The 18,258-nt window shown below is 45.4% G+C and overlaps 1 protein-coding gene across 1 annotated transcript in view; it reads right to left on the reverse strand.

The window, feature by feature from the left end:
* Positions 1–10,639: 10,639 nt before the first annotated feature.
* Positions 10,640–18,258, reverse strand: part of LOC122368037 (long-chain-fatty-acid--CoA ligase 1-like) — a 37,005-nt gene continuing 29,386 nt past the window's right edge. Inside the window, exons 9-12 of the mRNA XM_043341630.1 lie at positions 13,985–14,176; positions 13,357–13,497; positions 11,953–12,216; positions 10,640–11,116 (exon numbers count right to left, since the gene is read on the reverse strand). Of these exons, the coding sequence (XP_043197565.1) occupies positions 10,964–11,116; positions 11,953–12,216; positions 13,357–13,497; positions 13,985–14,176 (750 nt within the window). The 3' untranslated portion in view covers positions 10,640–10,963. The remainder of the gene's footprint in view (positions 11,117–11,952; positions 12,217–13,356; positions 13,498–13,984; positions 14,177–18,258) is intronic.

The following is an 18,258-nucleotide window of genomic DNA, read 5'->3' on the forward strand; positions in this document are numbered from 1 at the left end:
TTATTACACAAGCCCATAGGATTTGTGGGGATAGGAATTCCTTTTTTGCGTATGATTCAGGCATGAAGTCTGACTCGTAAGACTACCGGTGACAGTGAAAGCCCGATTCAGACCGCTTTGATACCTACTCGCCATTTGTGGGGTCGTCTGTGGGTTGCGGTAATATTAACCACGGAACTTTACTACGTAACTTCACCATTACCTGCTAATGGGCTTAATCGGAGCAGATACGAAAGTACTTTCCATTGCGCTCCTTCCGACCAAACCATACCCTAACATCAAGTGTCAAAAGATTTAAAGACCCGGCAGCTCTGCCTCTAGATTGCATGTATGTAATCAGTCGAACACCCTAGTGCTTTCTTTGCGGAAGAGGAATGGAAATGACTGACGAAATATAAAAATGAATTATTCTTTTTGGACTCACTGAATGCCGTAAAATATTGACATCATCATTCAATTAGGGCTTGTCATGCCCCTCTATCTCTTTCTTTTGACGGTGTCTTGGGCCTTTGACCTTCTATTGTGGGAAGTCGTAACCTCTGAGTCGCCGTAACATGCCAGTAGTGACGGTTCCGTATCCCTTTGTTCGTCCACAGTGCACACCATGAAGCGCCCGTGCGGGTCAACTACCCCTGCGGCCTGCACTCCAGCTGGTCAGCCACCCCTGCACTGGCGTCGGCCAGCCGGACAGGCGGACACCTGCCCATCACGTGACCCCGTCCGTTCACTGTAACTTTAGTCACGTGACTTCCTACCAGCGTCCGCTGTCAAGCGGGGGTGGTGAGTCACGTGACACTAGCCATCCGTCGCGGATGGTGTCACGTGACCGTGGATGGGTTGACCACCGCTGGGAGCCGGTGTGCCGTAACACCCCCCCCCCCTCCCCGGACTGGAGGGGAGGGGTCAATGTCACAGGAAGCCAGGGATTATCACCTCGTCTAGACGGACGCAGAGTTTCGGAGTCAGATTACTGCATGGTAATAAGCCGTAAGGCCGGAGGCGTTCATGAAATTCTTTAATCGCGTTTGGTGCTTTGTGGATCTTTTGTTGCGAAACTTCGTAACTGGTGAATATAGTTTAAGGGCCCGTTCTCGTGACGTGCTTACATAAAAGATTCCTGTCAGTCATAGGGGGAATCTCTTGATTTGTATGTTTTTATTCGTGAGCAAAGTAGGTACTATTTTAGTATGTACCTATGACATTCCGCAAATCGCATCACGCACGTGGGCCAAGCGTGAAGCTTGCCGCCTCCTTATCATTTTTAAAACATATCCAAAGACAAATTTTCATAATTACCTATCAAAGCCGCACTCTTAAAATTCTCAAATAGCAAATGCTCATCTCTAATGCAAATAACACAGGCGTAATGACCCTTTGACCTTTGAACTATTCGAGTGAGTAACAATGAAAGGCACGGATATTGTAGAACGTACATTCACCACACCTCCTTGTCTCGAAATAGTTGAAGGTCAGAAGGTCACGGAAATGCCACCGGTTTAGGCACACATAGGTATGTGATAAAAAAGGGCAGGGGCGGGAGAGGAAGCTACGTGGATTTAATGTGAATAGATAGAAACAGAGAAACAATGACAAGGATAGTGAATGTGTAAGTGAGAAAGAGAGGGAGAAAGAGAGGAGATAAATAGAGAGAGAGAGAGAGAGAGAGAGAGAGAGAGAGAGAGAGAGAGAGAGAGAGAGAGAGAGAGAGAGAGAGAGAGAGAGAGAGAGAGAGAGAGAGAGAGAGAGAGAGAGAGAGAGAGAGAGAGAGAGAGAGAGAGAGAGAGAGAGAGAGAGAGAGAGAGAGAGAGAGAGAGAGAGAGAGAGAGAGAGAATCAGACAAGCAGACAAGGAGACAGACATAGAAAGAGGGAGGGAGAGAGTGGAATGAAGGTATAAAACGAATTTAAAAAAGAACGTTAACGGATTAGGGATTAGCTTTTGCAGTGATTGCCGGCGCTAGCCCTACAGTTCATACCAAAGATAATCGCAAAGGCAAATGCATTATAGCGCCATTAGCGCCTGTGTGGCTGTTCCATGACACCAGCAATCATGCTAAAAGCATTTACACCAATATAACTACATCAGCCACATTGTACTGAAAATCGCGCTTAGTCACTTGCAATCATTTCCAACACCCTGTTGTGAATAACAATTGCAGCTTAGTTGCAGCTGCCTCTATACCACCTGGCCCAAAAGCAATCAAGCGCCAAGTAATGCATGACATTGCTTATTACTCTGTAGAAAACCCTTGTCTGTTTCCCCTCGGTCTGGTTTTGGCTACATGCTGCACAATTCTGACCGCATCTGTCTGTTTGTGGCAGTTTCCATGGCAACCATACCGGTCTCTGGCATTCACTGATCGGCGCACGTGGGCAATGACTCACCGGCCCTCTCCCTCTGTCTTTATTCTCCCCCTCTACCTGTGTGTCCCCCTCAATGAGTCATAGCTAGGTATATGTAGCCGTCTCCGATCGAGTCTTTTCACTAGCAATTGCCATGATAGCTTGCCATGATAGCATGTCCTGGCCGTCTCGCAATAAGTTTATGCCTAAAAGTTACCAACAAATTGTAATGCAAAATGTATTCTGTTTATATTTCTAGCATAAGCAATCTGGGCACACAGCATGCTATTCAAAATGCATAAATATCATATTCTGATGAAGGCGTAAGTCGAAATATGTTAATCTGCATTTTTCTTTTGAATAGTTATAATTACTAATTTGAGCAAAAGGTTATTAGTAACATACCTAATAATTTCATTAATATGTTTAAAAATGGAAAAATAAGTTCTTATCAAAATTTGGTTGAAGCGAATAATGAATAAAACGAAACAGTTTTTGTAAAGCAGTTTCCCGCGACACGAATATGCATTTTCGACATCAACAACGTAATAGACATTTTGTCGACGGCCAGCTGGTACACATTTGGTACACATTTGGTCAGATTTGGTGCATATTTGGTCAAATTAGGTTCAGTGTGTTTCTTCGTAGCTATTAGCTAGGATTGCTCCTTTTGCTTGTATGCCTTCTTTGTAATACTATCATACATTATAACCGACCAAAACAATGAAATGATTTCATAATCTAAAGATATTTGCTGCAAAAGAGATAAGGTACCTACAATCTACATATTTGGTCAAATTAGGTGCGTTCGCCAGTCAGCCGTTGTGAAAACGGCTAATGTGCATTTCTCATTCGTAGTTTTGTTTTTATGTGTGCATGCCGTGTTAGACATAATAAAAACAAGTATTTAATCGTTTGGATGGTTGGCATGAGTGAAGACATTATAGTCAAAATTGATGTGAAAATGATCAATAACATGCCAAAAATTGTATTGGTTCTTTAGTTTACCAAAGAGAAACAAAAGAGACAAGCTTTCGACAACACTGTCATCATCAGGTCTGAGTTTTTTTTATGGACTGAAATGGGTAGAGCACATTAACGACAAGAGGACAGAACCTAGACGCCCTGATAGCCAGACCGCTGATCCACTGAATGCCTCTGTGACGGATGGGACAGATAGTCAGGAAGTGGGGGGACCTCCTCTCTCTAAGCCTCGATTCCCAGACTCGCGGTCCAGGTATCCTCTTCCCCATCTGCTGTGCAACGCAGCCTGGACAAAATCAAGCACCTCTTCCTGGAAAACGGATATCCTGAGCACATCATTGACCGAACTTTTAAAAACAACAAAAAACGAAAGGCACAACATGATAGGAAAAACGCTCAATCAGGGCAGATGACTTATATGAGGCTCCCTTACGTCAATGAAACAGTGTGTCATCGAGTCAATGGCATTATCAGGGCATCTAAGCTTAACCTTAGGGTGGCTTGGCAGAGTGGACCCACGGTGAAAAGCAAACTGGTCAGATCTGCCCTTCAGCCTCCGCTTTGCCGCGGCAAAACCCGGTGCCACACGTGTCCGAACGGTCTTCAGGGGAAATGCCACATAAAAAATGTCGTATATAAAATCACTTGTAAAACATGTCAGGACAAACCTTATATTTACATCGGAGAAACGTCGCGACCGGTTCGTGAGAGATTTAACGAGCACCTTTCTGACGCCAGACTAAGAAGACTAGGTACCGGACTTGGTGAGCATGCCTTAGATAGACACCCGACACTTAGTCACAAGAAAATGAACAACAACTTTCATATAGATATTTTGAGCAGAAACCGTGACGTGGCTGACAATAAAATTGATGAATCTATGAAAATCCGTGATATCAACCCAAACTTAAATGCCTTCACACAGTCCTGGCCAATCGTTTAGGTTGTTGTGACTTTTGGTAGGTTACGAACCAGAAAGTAGTATTCATTTTTTGTTACTTGCATGGTGTGTATCTGTTTGTATGAGCGCTTGGTTATATAGAACTTGTGACATGTGACGTTGTAAGCATATTGAAATAAGCATTTTGTGATCTGAATATCGACATCTACCTACATACAAACGGAGGAATGTTTTCCATCATTGTAGCGTGCGAATATGTTTTTGTATGTTGTGAAGTGTGTAAAGGAATTTAAAAAAAAACTCAGACCTGATGATGACAGTGTTGTCGAAAGCTTGTCTCTTTTGTTTCTCTTTGGTAAACTAAAGAACCAATACAATTTTTGGCATGTTATTGATCATTTTCACATCAATTTTGACTATAAAAACAAGTACGTTTATTTCGAAAAGCATACACACATGAGCGTTGGCCGCATTGGGTTTGTGACCATGGTGGTAATAAAAACGCAGGAAGTGTTATGCCAACTAATTCAATAGCTGCTTTTACGCCTGTATAAATATACATAATTTTCACCTTGCATGTATTTGTTTCGTTTCCCTCACCAAATATAAATGTTTCACATGAGCCAGTAGTTGTATCGCATCGATCACGTGGCAGTGGGCATCGCAGCAACAACTACTCATCGATCGGTCACGTGATACCTGGTGTGGACAATAAACGCTAACGCTCAAGCTGTGTCTGCGTCTGTGCGATAGAGGCCAACTTTTGGACAAATGACAACAAAACAGCGTGCGTGATATTACCAACTTTTCTGATCACACTTACATCCGGTGTAAAATGTAATCTTTATTTCTGGAACCTACATATCAACACACCATGAACTAGATGGCTAGAAAAACATGATCAGTCTGTTATACTTTGTGTTGCAAAAGTTGATGTATATGTGCCTTCCTTCATAGTTTTAGTTTACTGGAGTTCTGTGTAGAACCGGCCGCTGCATCCTTTCTTTGTGTTTATCGCTAACAGAGAAGTCATTGAAAAGACGTACAATGTCAACGGCCCGGCATTGTTTGGGTTCATTCACAGGGAAGTGCTGCCTGCTCGTGGAAAAATAGAATGATGCAAGATTGCGGATATAAAGAGGTTGTTGAACGTCATTGTCATAAGCAGGCTGTGCTTTCCGCACTTCTGCAGAGTTATACTGGCAACAAAAGGCCTCCTTGAGTGTTCATTAACCCGCGCCCCGCTGGGCTATTCAGCCATACGCGCCCTGCTGGGGGGGGGGGGGGCAGATTCTGCCCCCCCTGTCTAACTTCCGAACCGATGGTCGTAGAAAGACGGGGAAAACGGCAATCGAAAGCTCTCAACGAGGCGGATCTAAAGAGCCCAATTTTTTTTTGCTTAAGTAGGTCAGAGGTCAGGTCAAGGTCAGGTCAAGGGTACAAAATGCAAGTTTCTACAGTATCGGCCTTGCACCGTAGTTGCCGAAGAATGGACTGCGACTGATTGCCCAAAACGTGTTCTTAGACTACCAAGACAATATTCGTTACATACAATGTCATTCAAAGGTCAAGGTCAAGGTCAGATCAGGTCAGGTCAGGTCACCCAAACCAAAATATAGAAAAGGGCATATGCGACACATGTTTTATGGGTCATTTTACTCATAGAATTCAATAGGCACACTCAATAGGTGATATGGACCACCTCTGGATGAATTTCAGGTCGAGGTCAGGTCAAGGTCAGGTCAAGTGAGGTCAAATTTTGAAGTTGGTTTTTAAGGCCTAAAAAGGTGTCTATCTGATGCAGTTTTTCACGGCGAATCGAATGGTGCTATTTTTATTTCCGTACGAGGTCTAGAACTTCCAAAAAATCATTTTTCAAAATTTTTGTTTGTCATGACGTCATAAAATTTTGAATAACTCCCACATTTTTGAACCGATTCTTCTAAAAATTGGTATGTAGGTGCACATAGACCACATCTCTGACATATATTCCGGTTTTTTCGATAGACTCATAATTTTTGATTTTATGATTATTTTCCCAAAAAAGTTAGTTTTTTTAAAAAAATTGGGCCAAAATCCAAAATTTTCAAAAAACCGAGACAGCCATTTGATAGACAAAGTAGAATCACGTATAACCTTTTTTGTTACGTCTTGATTCGTTCAAAAATGAAGATGTTAGCGGCGTTTGAAATTTTGCCGTTTTTGAGGCGAAAATGGCGAACATGACGTCACTAAAACGTCAATTTCTCAAAAATTTTCCGACGGATTTCGCTCATATTTTCAGGGAACGTGTCAAATTGATGTATGATAAGGTACTGAAAGTTTGACGTCGCTGGCGTAACGCGTTTGGAAGTTATTGGCGAAAAACGGGAGGGGGGGGCAGATTCTGCCCCCCCCCCCCAGCGGGGCGCGGGTTAATTACGTCATACCTCATATCCTTTCATACCTACCCTTAAACTTCGCGAAAATCATATACCAAAGTAGACACGCTCGTGATAAAACAAGATACGTAGTTAAGACTTGTCATTTGATTGGCGTCATTATTATCAGTTGATGATCAATTACTGTGTTTAGGTGCTGTTTATTGTAGTCTCCGAGCCACCCAACGAAGTACGAACAGACCTACATCTTTGTTACGGAAAGACCGTAACAGCGAATAAGATAGACCAGATGAAGCAACAGAAAAAAAACAGAAGAAGAGCAGAGAGACAAGCTAATAGACATCAGAGTAGGTATGTATGTACCGTCGTACAGACAAAAGAAAACAGAGGAAAGAGAGCAGAGAACATATACGCACGATGTCGAGCTACAACTTACAATAACACACGCACGCCGCCACACACATTGCCAGCTTTGCTCCGCTCGAAAACCACCCCCGTCCAGCTCCCCTCCACACCACTTCCGCCCCTCCCCCTCCCATCCCCTCCCCCTCCCTTCCCTCCCCTGTCCAGGGGGTGGCTCCAATTAACCTGTCACGAACGGCGGCGCCGGGCCGGCGGAGGGCTATGGCTTTGGTGTCGGTCTATGACGGTGTCAAAGTCGAGCGGTGGGGTATGGTGTCGTGAGGAGAAGGCGTCTACGGTTTGGTTACCGGATGTTGGAGGCAGGTGCGAAGGGAAGGAGGGGAGGGGGGGAGGGAAGAGGGAGCTCATGAGCTGGTCTGGAGAGAAGGGTTAGCTGCCATGTGCTGGCACTTGGCAGCTGCTCAGAAGGCACGTGGTAGCAATTTTTAATGGAAATTCCCTTTGTCTGTACGGCCTTATCTTTGTTTCTTTCTTTCAATAAAATAAAATAAAATAAAGTAAAATAAAATAAAATAAAATAAAATAAAATAAAATAAAATAAAATAAAATAAAAAGAAATTAAATCAAATATACTAAAGTAAAATAAACCAAACTAAAATGAAATAAAATAATAACAAAACGATACATATTTGCTTAGGTGGGTGGAAAACACAATACCTACCTAAAACAGCACTACAAAAAGTTAAGAATCTTGTCAGCTGACACCATATTGATCATTCAACATGTCGGGCCATCGTCCCTCACTCCCACCTCTGGGTTAACTCACAACTCAGTAACAGTTTTTAGCCAATAAATAACTGTTTATACCGCGTGAGATGGAGCCATACATACCTACTTATAAAATACATGAATAAGTATTTGTACTACAAATTGAATATCCGTGAGCATCCAGAGGCGGATCCAAGGCGGATCCAGCTCAGAGTTTTTTTTTTTTTTTGGGGGGGGGGCAAATCATAACAATTTATCGATTCTTTCCATGCATCGTCCATAGGCGTAATGTAAAATCATGCCGTTTGGGGGGGGGGCAAATGCCCATTTTGCCCCCCCCCCCCTGGATCCGCCACTGTGAGCATCTTATTCTAAAGTGCGGGATATAGGCAAACATTTAACTAGCCTTTCGTTGACTTTGGCTTTGTTTGTTTCCTTGTTTGTTTGATTGCTTCTTTGTTTAACTTTTTTGCTTGCTCGGTTTGACACATTCGGTCATTACGTATGTCATCATAGGTATGACATGAAGGATAGGGCAAACATTGCATTTAACGTTGAGCGCTGCTGAAACTGAGCCCGCATCCCAGTGGGACAGGCCAGCTAACAAACGGTCACTCCGGAGGTTATGCTCCCATGAACTGGCTTCCCTGTTGCCCGGATTTGTAGACTCACTCCAGAATAAGGAAGCATGCTAATTGCTCAAGGATCAGACTGAGATGGTCCTGAGGACGGAGCGGACGGTCTATGACTCTATGCCAGATAGTTTTAGTTAGCATGCGCTTCGTCGAAATGCCAAGAATTAAATTTCTAAACAATAACAGAAACGCATGCCTAGGTAGTAGGTAATGATCTTCAGCAGTTTTTGAACAGCCCGAAGACTTTTCTTTTTCAATAGAAAACACTTTTCTAGCAACAGTGTTTAAGCTATTGAACGCAAGGCATCGGTTCTTGTCTAGCGTCAACAGATTAGTCCGTTCACGAACTTACCTCTAGTCCGTTGAATGTTGACTACTCTTCTGCCAGATTTGTTTCGTCCTCAGAGGTCCGTGTTGTTCCTCTCAACCCTCACTCTCTCTCTCACACTGACCCCTCCACTCTTTCCATGTCTCCCCACACACCACTCCCCCGGTACTTCTTCTTCCACCACGGGGCCCCAGCGGCACCCTCCCCGTACCGCCACCGGCACAAAACTGAACTCGACACGACCTGCGGGCAGTGGGCAGCGGAGCCCGACCAACCGTGCCCCCAGGCGGTTGGCCGACGACGCGACGATACGGTATGGTGGGTACGGGAGGGGGGAGGAGGGAGGGGTGGACGCTACCGACGGATGGTGGACGGAGGACGGTGAAGAGAGTGGAAAGGGGGAGAATAAGGGAATATGGGAATGAGAAGGACGAGGAGGGAGGATAGATGAAATAAAAATCCGTGCAAATGCGCCTTGTCTCCTAAATGAATTGGGAAACTAGTGCTATTAGACCGGCTCAAAAGGAATGAATAGGCAGGCTGCATTTAATTACGTAGCATAATAAATTGCCAGGGTATGAACAAATAGACACACTCGTTCGTTTGACATTTTCCTTTTTTGTTGTCGTTTTACCAAAACATTTGCATTACTTTTGTCAGTATATTATATGTCATTGACCGGCCGAATTTTGACCAGAGCGAATCCCCACGTATGTTTGCATGACGTGTGAATGAGCGATTGTTTTTTTCTACCCTAGATGAATGCATGCGCTTCTGAGTGAAAGCTGCTTTCGGTATCGTAGTAGAGAACAGTCATCTGTCTGGTTTCAGCAGTGGCTACTTTCGCATTCTGTTCTTGTTTCCGCCTAAACCCGCTACCCCTTTCTCCCGTTTGGTTTTTCAAGTTTTATTTCCTTTCTTAGCAGTGAGTGCCGCGACTTATCTGTATTTTATCTGGTGTTAACGTAAGGTTCTGCTAGTCGCTGGGTTTGAGGGCGGGGGCACTCCTGGTCACCTGATAATGGGTGGCGGAGAAGTTAAAAAAAAACATTGCCGCGAAAATGAAGCATTTTACACGAAACGTCTGAAGCGTCTGAAGACACTCAGCACCCCTCAGCGTGCGTATTAACGGTTGACCTTGCATTTGCTACGCCCTCCCTGAAGGCAACCGACACTTCAATCGCAATATTGGGAAAATATTAATTTATACTAACATTTCTGGCTAAATATCTGAGCTCTGAAAAATAGAATGGCAGGAACTCGCACAATGCACTCAGACCCATTCTTCCATCTTTTTTTTTTTTACTTCAGATGTGGCGTTGAACGAATTTTATCGGATGAATTTTATCGGACCAATCCCTTTTGAACTACCCAACAGATCGAAATTTAAAGCGTGCTTAGCTTACAATGCGATATAAAAATCGATGAAAACTGCACACATGACACATATTCACAGGACTTTATTCTACGCTCAGCAAGCACCGGCTAATGGGAACGGCGTCGTATATCCCCTTTGCAAGACAATCAGCGATTACGTATCAGTATAATACATAATTTGAGCGCAGAGTTCTGACAGGTTACCTACTACGCAAAACATTCACCACAGCAAACTCACTATCACACATAGGCACTTGCGAAAAAGGCTTTCCGAAGCATAACTCATCTCCCACACTTTCTTATTTTCTCAGTTTGTCACTAGATGCCAGCACCAGAGGCTGGTCCCCGCTTCTCTCGCTCCCCGCTAGGTGTCAGCACAGGACACACATTAGTTCTTTCACCGCTCACCAGATGTCAGCACGCTCCCAAGCTGATCCCAAGCTCAATAGGTAAAGCATGGAAGAGTTTGCATCCACACCCGTTCTAATCATCCCTCGCAAGATATAAGCATTCGACCGAAAGGGCCTAACCCAACAAAAAAAAAAAAATATAAGCACAATTCACAAGTGCTAACTATTTCAAAACACTGCACTCCCGCGTAGGGTACAGAAGAGCTTCTTCCGCCCCCCGCTAGATGTCTCTACCATCCAGTGATGCTAGTTTATTGCAACGCCCGCTAGGTGACAGCACAATCCACCATTGCCAGTTCCAATCCCCTGCCATTCATGCCAGCACCATCCGAGCTTAACACATACCTCAATATCTCCCGTTCCACGTCATAATTCTCTCTCAGCACATCTAAAAGCTGCCAGTTTCTCTCCTTTCAGAGAATTTCTCTCAGTTCTAGAGAGAAGCCGCCAAGCGCCAGCTTCTCTCCTCCCTCACTAGATGTCAGCACACTGGCGGAGTTTGGCATACAGGTCGTCGAGCTGCGGTTTGAAGTAGCGTCTCATTTCGGGTCGGCGTGGCTTCTGTCCGGCCGTAAGTAGACTGTTCTGAGCGCTAAACCGGTCCGGGTGGAGGTAGATGTCCTTCACCTGAAACACAGCGGATAGAGAAGGGAAGTGAATCGGTAGAATTTTTACCGAAAATAAATAAAAGGGAGTTCGGTATACGAACTTTTTTTCACCGTTCCGTGCTTCTATCCTTACTCCTCAGGATACTGAAATCCTTCTCCTCCACGCCCCAACCCCCTCCGGGCTGGACAGGCAACTTTATCTCATGCGGGCTTCTCCCTTGGAGCGGCACCGCTGCTCCCGAGGGAGCGCACCCCGTAGCCGGGTGCAGTGAGTGCCTTGGGGCTGGGTGGCCTGTCCATGGGACGGGCTCAGCCCCGGCGACTCTCTAGGGTGCCTGCCCAGACCAATGTCTCCCCCTAATTCCTATCATCCTTCCGGCTCTGCAATGGTCTTGTCAGACCGAAAGGGCCTAACCCAACAAAACAAAACAAACAAACAACAGTTGTGTGTTCATGCTTCTGGCGAACAGCTCGGGTTTTTTCAATTCCGGCAGATTCAAGTAAAATAAACCCACTGCGAATCTAGCATATAACTTCACCGTCTTATATTACCTATAAAACGGAGAAAACAATCCTCTAAACTAATCTCGATCTCAAATCTACATCTCTATTCTGTTGGCACGTCAAATGTGGTCACTGGGCAATATGGGCGTGTCACTTCAAAGACCTTATCAACTATCAACTACATTAATATGCCATTTTATATGGATCTTACGGATATGTATCGCACATATACAATTACATAGGCATATCCGTATCGTATATGCATAATATCTGTTAACAGATCGTAAATAACGAATATATCGTTATCATACGATCTTTTTCTCCATCCGTCCTTTCTCCCATCGTCCTCACCTGTTCAAATCCCTTCAGCCTGGCCTCAGTCGCCAGCCGATCCATGTCCGCCAGAATCATATCCTTCACTGCCTGTGTCTGACAGAGGACAGAGAGTGTTCCCCTGAGACCCGCCGTGGCGGCCCAGGCCTTCAGTTCAGCAACTTCTGGCACTACGACGGCCACCACGCAGGATTTGAGACTATCACCGTGTACCAGCAGTTGTGAGATGTAGCGGGAACGGAGGTAGACGGCCTCGACTCGCTCCGGGGAGACGTACTCGCCCTTGGGGGAGGGAGGGGGAGGGGTCAGATACTGAGGGGGGGAGGTCGGAGGTAGACGGCCTCCACTCGCTCTGGGGACACGTACTCGCCCTGTGGGAGAGGGGGGGGTCAGATACTGAGGGGGGGGGGGGCGGAGGTAGACGGCCTCGACACGCTCTGGGGAGACGTACTCGCCCTGGGGAGAGAGAGGGGGAGGGGAGAGGTCAGATACTCGCCCGTACTTGCCCTGCGGGAAATGTGGGGGGATGGGAGGGGTTAGATACTCGTCCTGGGGAGAGAGGGGAGATTCAGATATGCCTCTCCTGTCAAGAAGAGGGAAGGGGCCAAGATTTACACACTTCCCAGCGAGGGAAAAGTTTGAGACATGACCTTGCAAGGATTCGAGATTTCCGACGTCCTGAGCATGTATCTTTGAAAGGGAAGCAATCCTAAGGAGACAGGTGCTGGGTCTCTGGACTGGATCTGTGCAGAGGAGTGAGCAAGAGATATTATAAGGAATTTTAACTGGATCAGCGATCAGGAAAATTCTTGACCGCATTTTACGCAGAGTGGAACAAAGAATGGAAGGGAAGTCTCTATTGAAAAAGCTCTTGGCTGACATCACAATCTGACTTCTGAGGTTTCCGCTCGAAATGATTGCTATGAAATTGCTATGAAAATGAAATGAAATGTTCAGCCGCACGAAAATAGCAAACAGCTGCTTACCAACAACTAACCACTAACTTCTCAGGTTGGCTTGACGTGTGTTTAGGCACTGTTTGTCCTAACCTGAGCCAGTTTGAACTTGTGTTTGTGTTAGTGTGATATGTTCGCCCTCACCTGAGCGAGTTTAAACATGTGTTTGTGTGCTATGTTTGTCCTCACCTGCGCCAGTTTGAACATGCGTTTGTGTGATATGTTTGCTCTCACCTGAGCCAGTTTGAACATGTGTTTTTGTGCCATGTTCATCCCCACCTGAGCCAGTTTGAACATGTGTGTTTGTGTTTGTGTACTATGTTCATCCTCACCTGCGCTAGTTTGAACATGTGTTTGTGTGATATGTTCGTCCTCACCTGAGCCAGTTTGAACATGTGTTTGTGTTTGTGTCTGCTCTCACCTGCGCCAGTTTGAACATGTGTTTGTGTGTTGTATTTTCTCTCACCTGCGCCAGTTTGAACATGTGTTTGCGTCGATCGATGATCCTCAGCGTTCCGTGTTTGGTCCACTGTCCGATATCCCCGGTGTGCAGCCAGCCCTGTTTGTCCAGAACCTCGTCCGTCCGCGCCGGGTCACCGAAGTAGCCCTGGGGGCAACGGAGGGGTCACAAGGGGTCAATGAAGGTCAGTGGAGGTCACCAAAGTAGCCCGAAGGGAACAGAGGTCAGCGGAGGTCAGCGGTCAGTGGAGGTAAATGGAGGTCAGTTGAGGTCAACAAAGGTCATCAGAGGTCAATAAAGACCAGTAGAGACTTACGTCATTTAATCAGGTAGAATATGCCACTGAGGCTGGATAGAGCCAATATAGTCTTTGGAACTAATGGCAAATAATCGCCCATTCTTCGGTAATCGGTACACGTATCTATGTCTAGCTCTATTCCTTATTCCTCCTTGCTCTGATCCCCTCTCACCCTCTCTCTTCCCTCTTCCTGTTTTTGTTTCATCACTTACTATCGAGCCCCTAAGGATTTTTTTCATCTATTTTATCTTTCTAGTTACCCCTTCAATTCATTTCCACTCATTCCCTCCCTCCCTCTTCCCCTCCTCTCTATCCCACCTCTCTCCCTCCACTCACCTTGAACACATTGCTGCCGCGTATGCACACCTCTCCTTCTCCACACACCGTATAATAACCCATATCAGGCACATCCACCAGCTTCACATCACAGCAGGCCAGCGGCGGTCCGACCTGACCCGGCCTCATGTCGCCGGGCACAGTCAGAGTGCAGGCGCCCGAACACTCGGTTTGGCCGTATCCTTCCAGTACCTGGAGAGAGAGGAGGGAGGTGTTAGAGAGAGGGAGGGAGGTGTTAGAGAGAGAGAGAGAGAGAGAGAGAGAGAGAGAGAGAGAGAGAGAGAAAGAGAAAGAGAGAGAGAGAGGGAGAGAGAGAGGTGACAGGGGGAGGGAGGGAGGTGTCACCGGGGGAGAGAGAGAGAGAGAGAGAGAGAGAGAGAGAGAGAGAGAGAGAGAGGAGAGAGAGAGAGAGAGAGGTGAGAGTAAATCTAACATTTTCAATACTCATTTCGCATCTCAGACTAACTTAGAGACAAGCTCACTATCGTTACCCCCTCACATTGCCCCAACAGACGGTAAATAACTTTTGAAAATACCAATTTCCAATTTTAGTGTTATCTGGACCATAATTTTGCGAGGAATCCGATGGTGTGGTCCCCAAAATCTGAAAAATTTCCATTTTGTAGATAGCACTTATTTTTTGAAAAATGAATATTCGTCAGGCTTAATAGTCAAATAAATTGGAAATATAATGAGTTAATTTTTGTAACAACACTAGAATGTGTCGAACATGAATTAGAGATATATTTTAGCTGAGATGATACTATATCTGCGCATACATGTACATGAACTAGTACATTAAGCCTCGTCGGCCGAGAAGGGGTGGGGCGGGTGCCGCCTAATAGGGCTTTTCGCGATAGCTTAAAACTCGCTTAGGGTAGACAGCTGAAACTTGGCATACCTAATCTTTTATTCAAGCTGGATCTTTTGACCTCAACTGCGTTTTCAGGTTAGGTCAGGTCACTGACCTATGACGTCATAAATGAGCCTCTGCGAGGTCCTCAGATGTTGCAACTTTGCAACGCCCTCAGTGCCAGAGGAACTTTCACAGGAAGATGAAACTTACAGGACGTATTATCCTTCAGAGGTCTCACAACTTGTATATCTCGCATTTAACCTAAATGTCACATGAGGTCAGGTCGGTCACGTGACCTCACCATTATAAGTCAATGGGGGAAATACGAAAACTGTTATTTTGGCGCCGGTAATGATCTAAAACTATCCCAAGCACATGAAATCGTGGTTTCATGAACGGACCTTACAAAGAGTACATGAAACCACGATTTCATGTGCTTGGGACAGTTTTAGATCATTTCCGGCGCCAAAATCACAGTTTTCATATTTCCCCCATTGACTTATTATGGTGAGGTCACGTGACCGAACTGACCTCATGTGACATTTGGGAAAAATCTAAGATATACAAGTTGTGAGACCTCTAAAGGATACTAGGTCCTGCAAATTTCATCTTCCTGTGAAAGTTCCTCTGGCACTGAGGGCGTTGCAAAGTTGCAACTTCTGAGGACCGTGCAGAGGCTCATTTATGACGTCATAGGTCAGTGACCTGACCTGACCTGAAAACGCAGTTGAGGTCAAAAGATCCAGCTTGAATAAAAGATTAGGTATGCCAAGTTTCAGCTGTCTACCCTAAGCGAGTTTTAAGCTATCGCGAAAAGCCCTATTAGGCGGCACCCGCCCCACCCCTTCTCGGCCGACGAGGATTAATGTACTAGTTCATGTACATGTATGCGCAGATATAGTATCATCTCAGCTAAAATATATCTCTAATTCATGTTCGACACATTCTAGTGTTGTTACAAAAATTAACTCATTATATTTCCAATTTATTTGACTATTAACCCTCGCCGGCCGAGGGGGGGGGGGCGGGTGCCGCCCCCCCCCATAGGTTTTTTTCGCGATAGCTCCGAACACGCTGGCGATAGAGAGCTGAAACTTGGCATACCTGACCTTTGATCCAAGCCGCATCTTTTGACACCAACCGCATTTTTGGGTCAGGTCAGGTCACTGACCTATGACGTCATAAGTGAACCTCTGCACGGTCTTCAGATGTCGCAACTTCGCAACGCCCTCACTGCCAGAGGAGATGTCACAGGGAAATGAAACTTGCAGGATCTAGTATGCATTATGAGTCTCACAACTTGTATATCTCGGATTTTTCCTAAAGGTCATATGAGGTCAGGTCATTTTCGTGACCTCACCATTACCTGTAAGTCAATGGGGAAAAATGAAAACTGCTATTCTGGCGCCGGGAACGATCTCCAACTATCTCAAGCACACAGAATCGTGATTTGATGCACTCCTTGCAAGGTTAGATGCGTCACTTTTGCAATGTTGACCTTCCGTGACGTCATTTATGACGTCATCAAGGTCATATTAGTTTTTCGTCAATAACTCCCGATCAAATTGAGGTAGCGAGTCGGGAAAGCCACCAATGGACTCAGGAAGACCTGCCGAATCGAATGATATGCGACATGACCTCTTTCGACCAACTTCGTGACCTGGGGGTGCTGACCTGACCTTGACCTGAGGTCAACACCCTAGGTTGACCTGACCCGAACAAAAAGTATGTCATTCGACGCGCCTGAGCAAGGCGAACACGATGCTGCCAAAATCGCGGCTCTGCGGCCATTTTTTGCGAAGTTATTCACCAAAAACTGAACCGTACCCTGGGGCACTTGACCTGACCTCAGAGGTCACCGGTTGACCTAGAACCTTAAAATCGGGTACCAATCTCTGCGTCTCGTAACGGCGCACACGCTCGTTTTTTCCGCGACGCGCTAGCTCCACCAGGGGCGAAACGGCGAGGGGGGGTCGTACCCGCCCCCCCCCCCCCCTCGGCCGGCGCGTATGTAGAAAACCAATAGGTCCGGCGAGGGTTAAGCCTGACGAATATTTATTTTTCAAAAAATAGGTGCTATCTCCAAAATGGAAATTTTTCAGATTTCGGGGACCACACCATCGGATTCCTCGCAAAATTTTGGTCCAGAAAACACTAAAATTGGAAATTGGTATTTTCAAAAGTTATTTACCGTCTGTTGGGGCAATGTGCCCTGCTGCGACACTTGACACAAACATCCTAAAACTTCATGAACTACGAGTGACAGAACGACAGGTGCTAAAAGAACTAAACTCACTCAACGTACACAAATTGACTGGCTCGGACAACATTCCCACTAAACTACTAAAACTGACAGCCCTCCTCATTTATGAGCCATTAACCTCACTATTCAACAAATCTCTCGCATCCGGCACATTTCCCAGTATTTGGAAGCAGGCAGTTGTCACACCTATCTACAAAAATTCAGGCTCTCCATCGGACTTTCGACAGTATCGTCCCATCAGCCTACTTCCATGTCTATCCAAAATTCTAGAAAAACTTGTCTTTTCATCAATCTACTCGCATCTCACTGAACATGACCTACTGACAGACAGACAGAGTGGTTACAGGACAGGACATAGTACACAACTGCAACTGACATACCTCACTCACAACATTTACAAATACCTAGACTCGGGACGTGACGTGACTGCTATTTACCTCGACATATCAAAATACTTTGACAAAACTTGGCATGACGGACTTCTCTACAAATGCAAAAACGAATTTCACGTCACTGGAACACTCTTATCTTGGATAAAATCATACTTGACAGAACGAACGCAACGCGTAAGAGTAGGAGACTGCCTATCCACTACAAAGACGATCAGAGCAGGCTGCCCACAGGGCTCAGTGTTGGGACCGTTACTTGCACTCATGTACCTTAACGGACTTGAAGACAAAGTGACCAATGACATCCTTTTCTATGCCGACGACACGTCCATCCACGCATCACACACAACGGAAGACATTAACACAGTACAAGACTCTCTACAGCGCGACCTCGACTCTATCGACGAATATGCCAAGCAATGGACAATACAATTTAACAGCAAAAAAAAAAAAAAAAAACGGTTCAACAAACTTTCAGTCGCAAAACATACCCAACGATTCCAACATTACACTTCGCAGGTCAGAACATTGCAACGAACACAGCTACACATAAACACCTAGGCATCACATTCTCCCAAGACTTAAGATTCCACACACATATCACTAACATCATTAAGAAAGCAAACATCGCAATAAGCCCATTATATCCTATTGCCAAACACATTCATAGAGACACGCTCAATTTAATATACACAACATACGTAAGACCACACCTAGACTATTGCGACATTGTTTTTGACGGAAATATAACTGTAGATGACGCATT

The sequence above is a fragment of the Amphibalanus amphitrite genome, unplaced genomic scaffold (genome assembly GCF_019059575.1).
Source record: "Amphibalanus amphitrite isolate SeventyFive unplaced genomic scaffold, NRLGWU_Aamphi_draft 000916F_arrow, whole genome shotgun sequence".
Taxonomy (NCBI): Eukaryota; Metazoa; Arthropoda; class Thecostraca; order Balanomorpha; family Balanidae; genus Amphibalanus; species Amphibalanus amphitrite.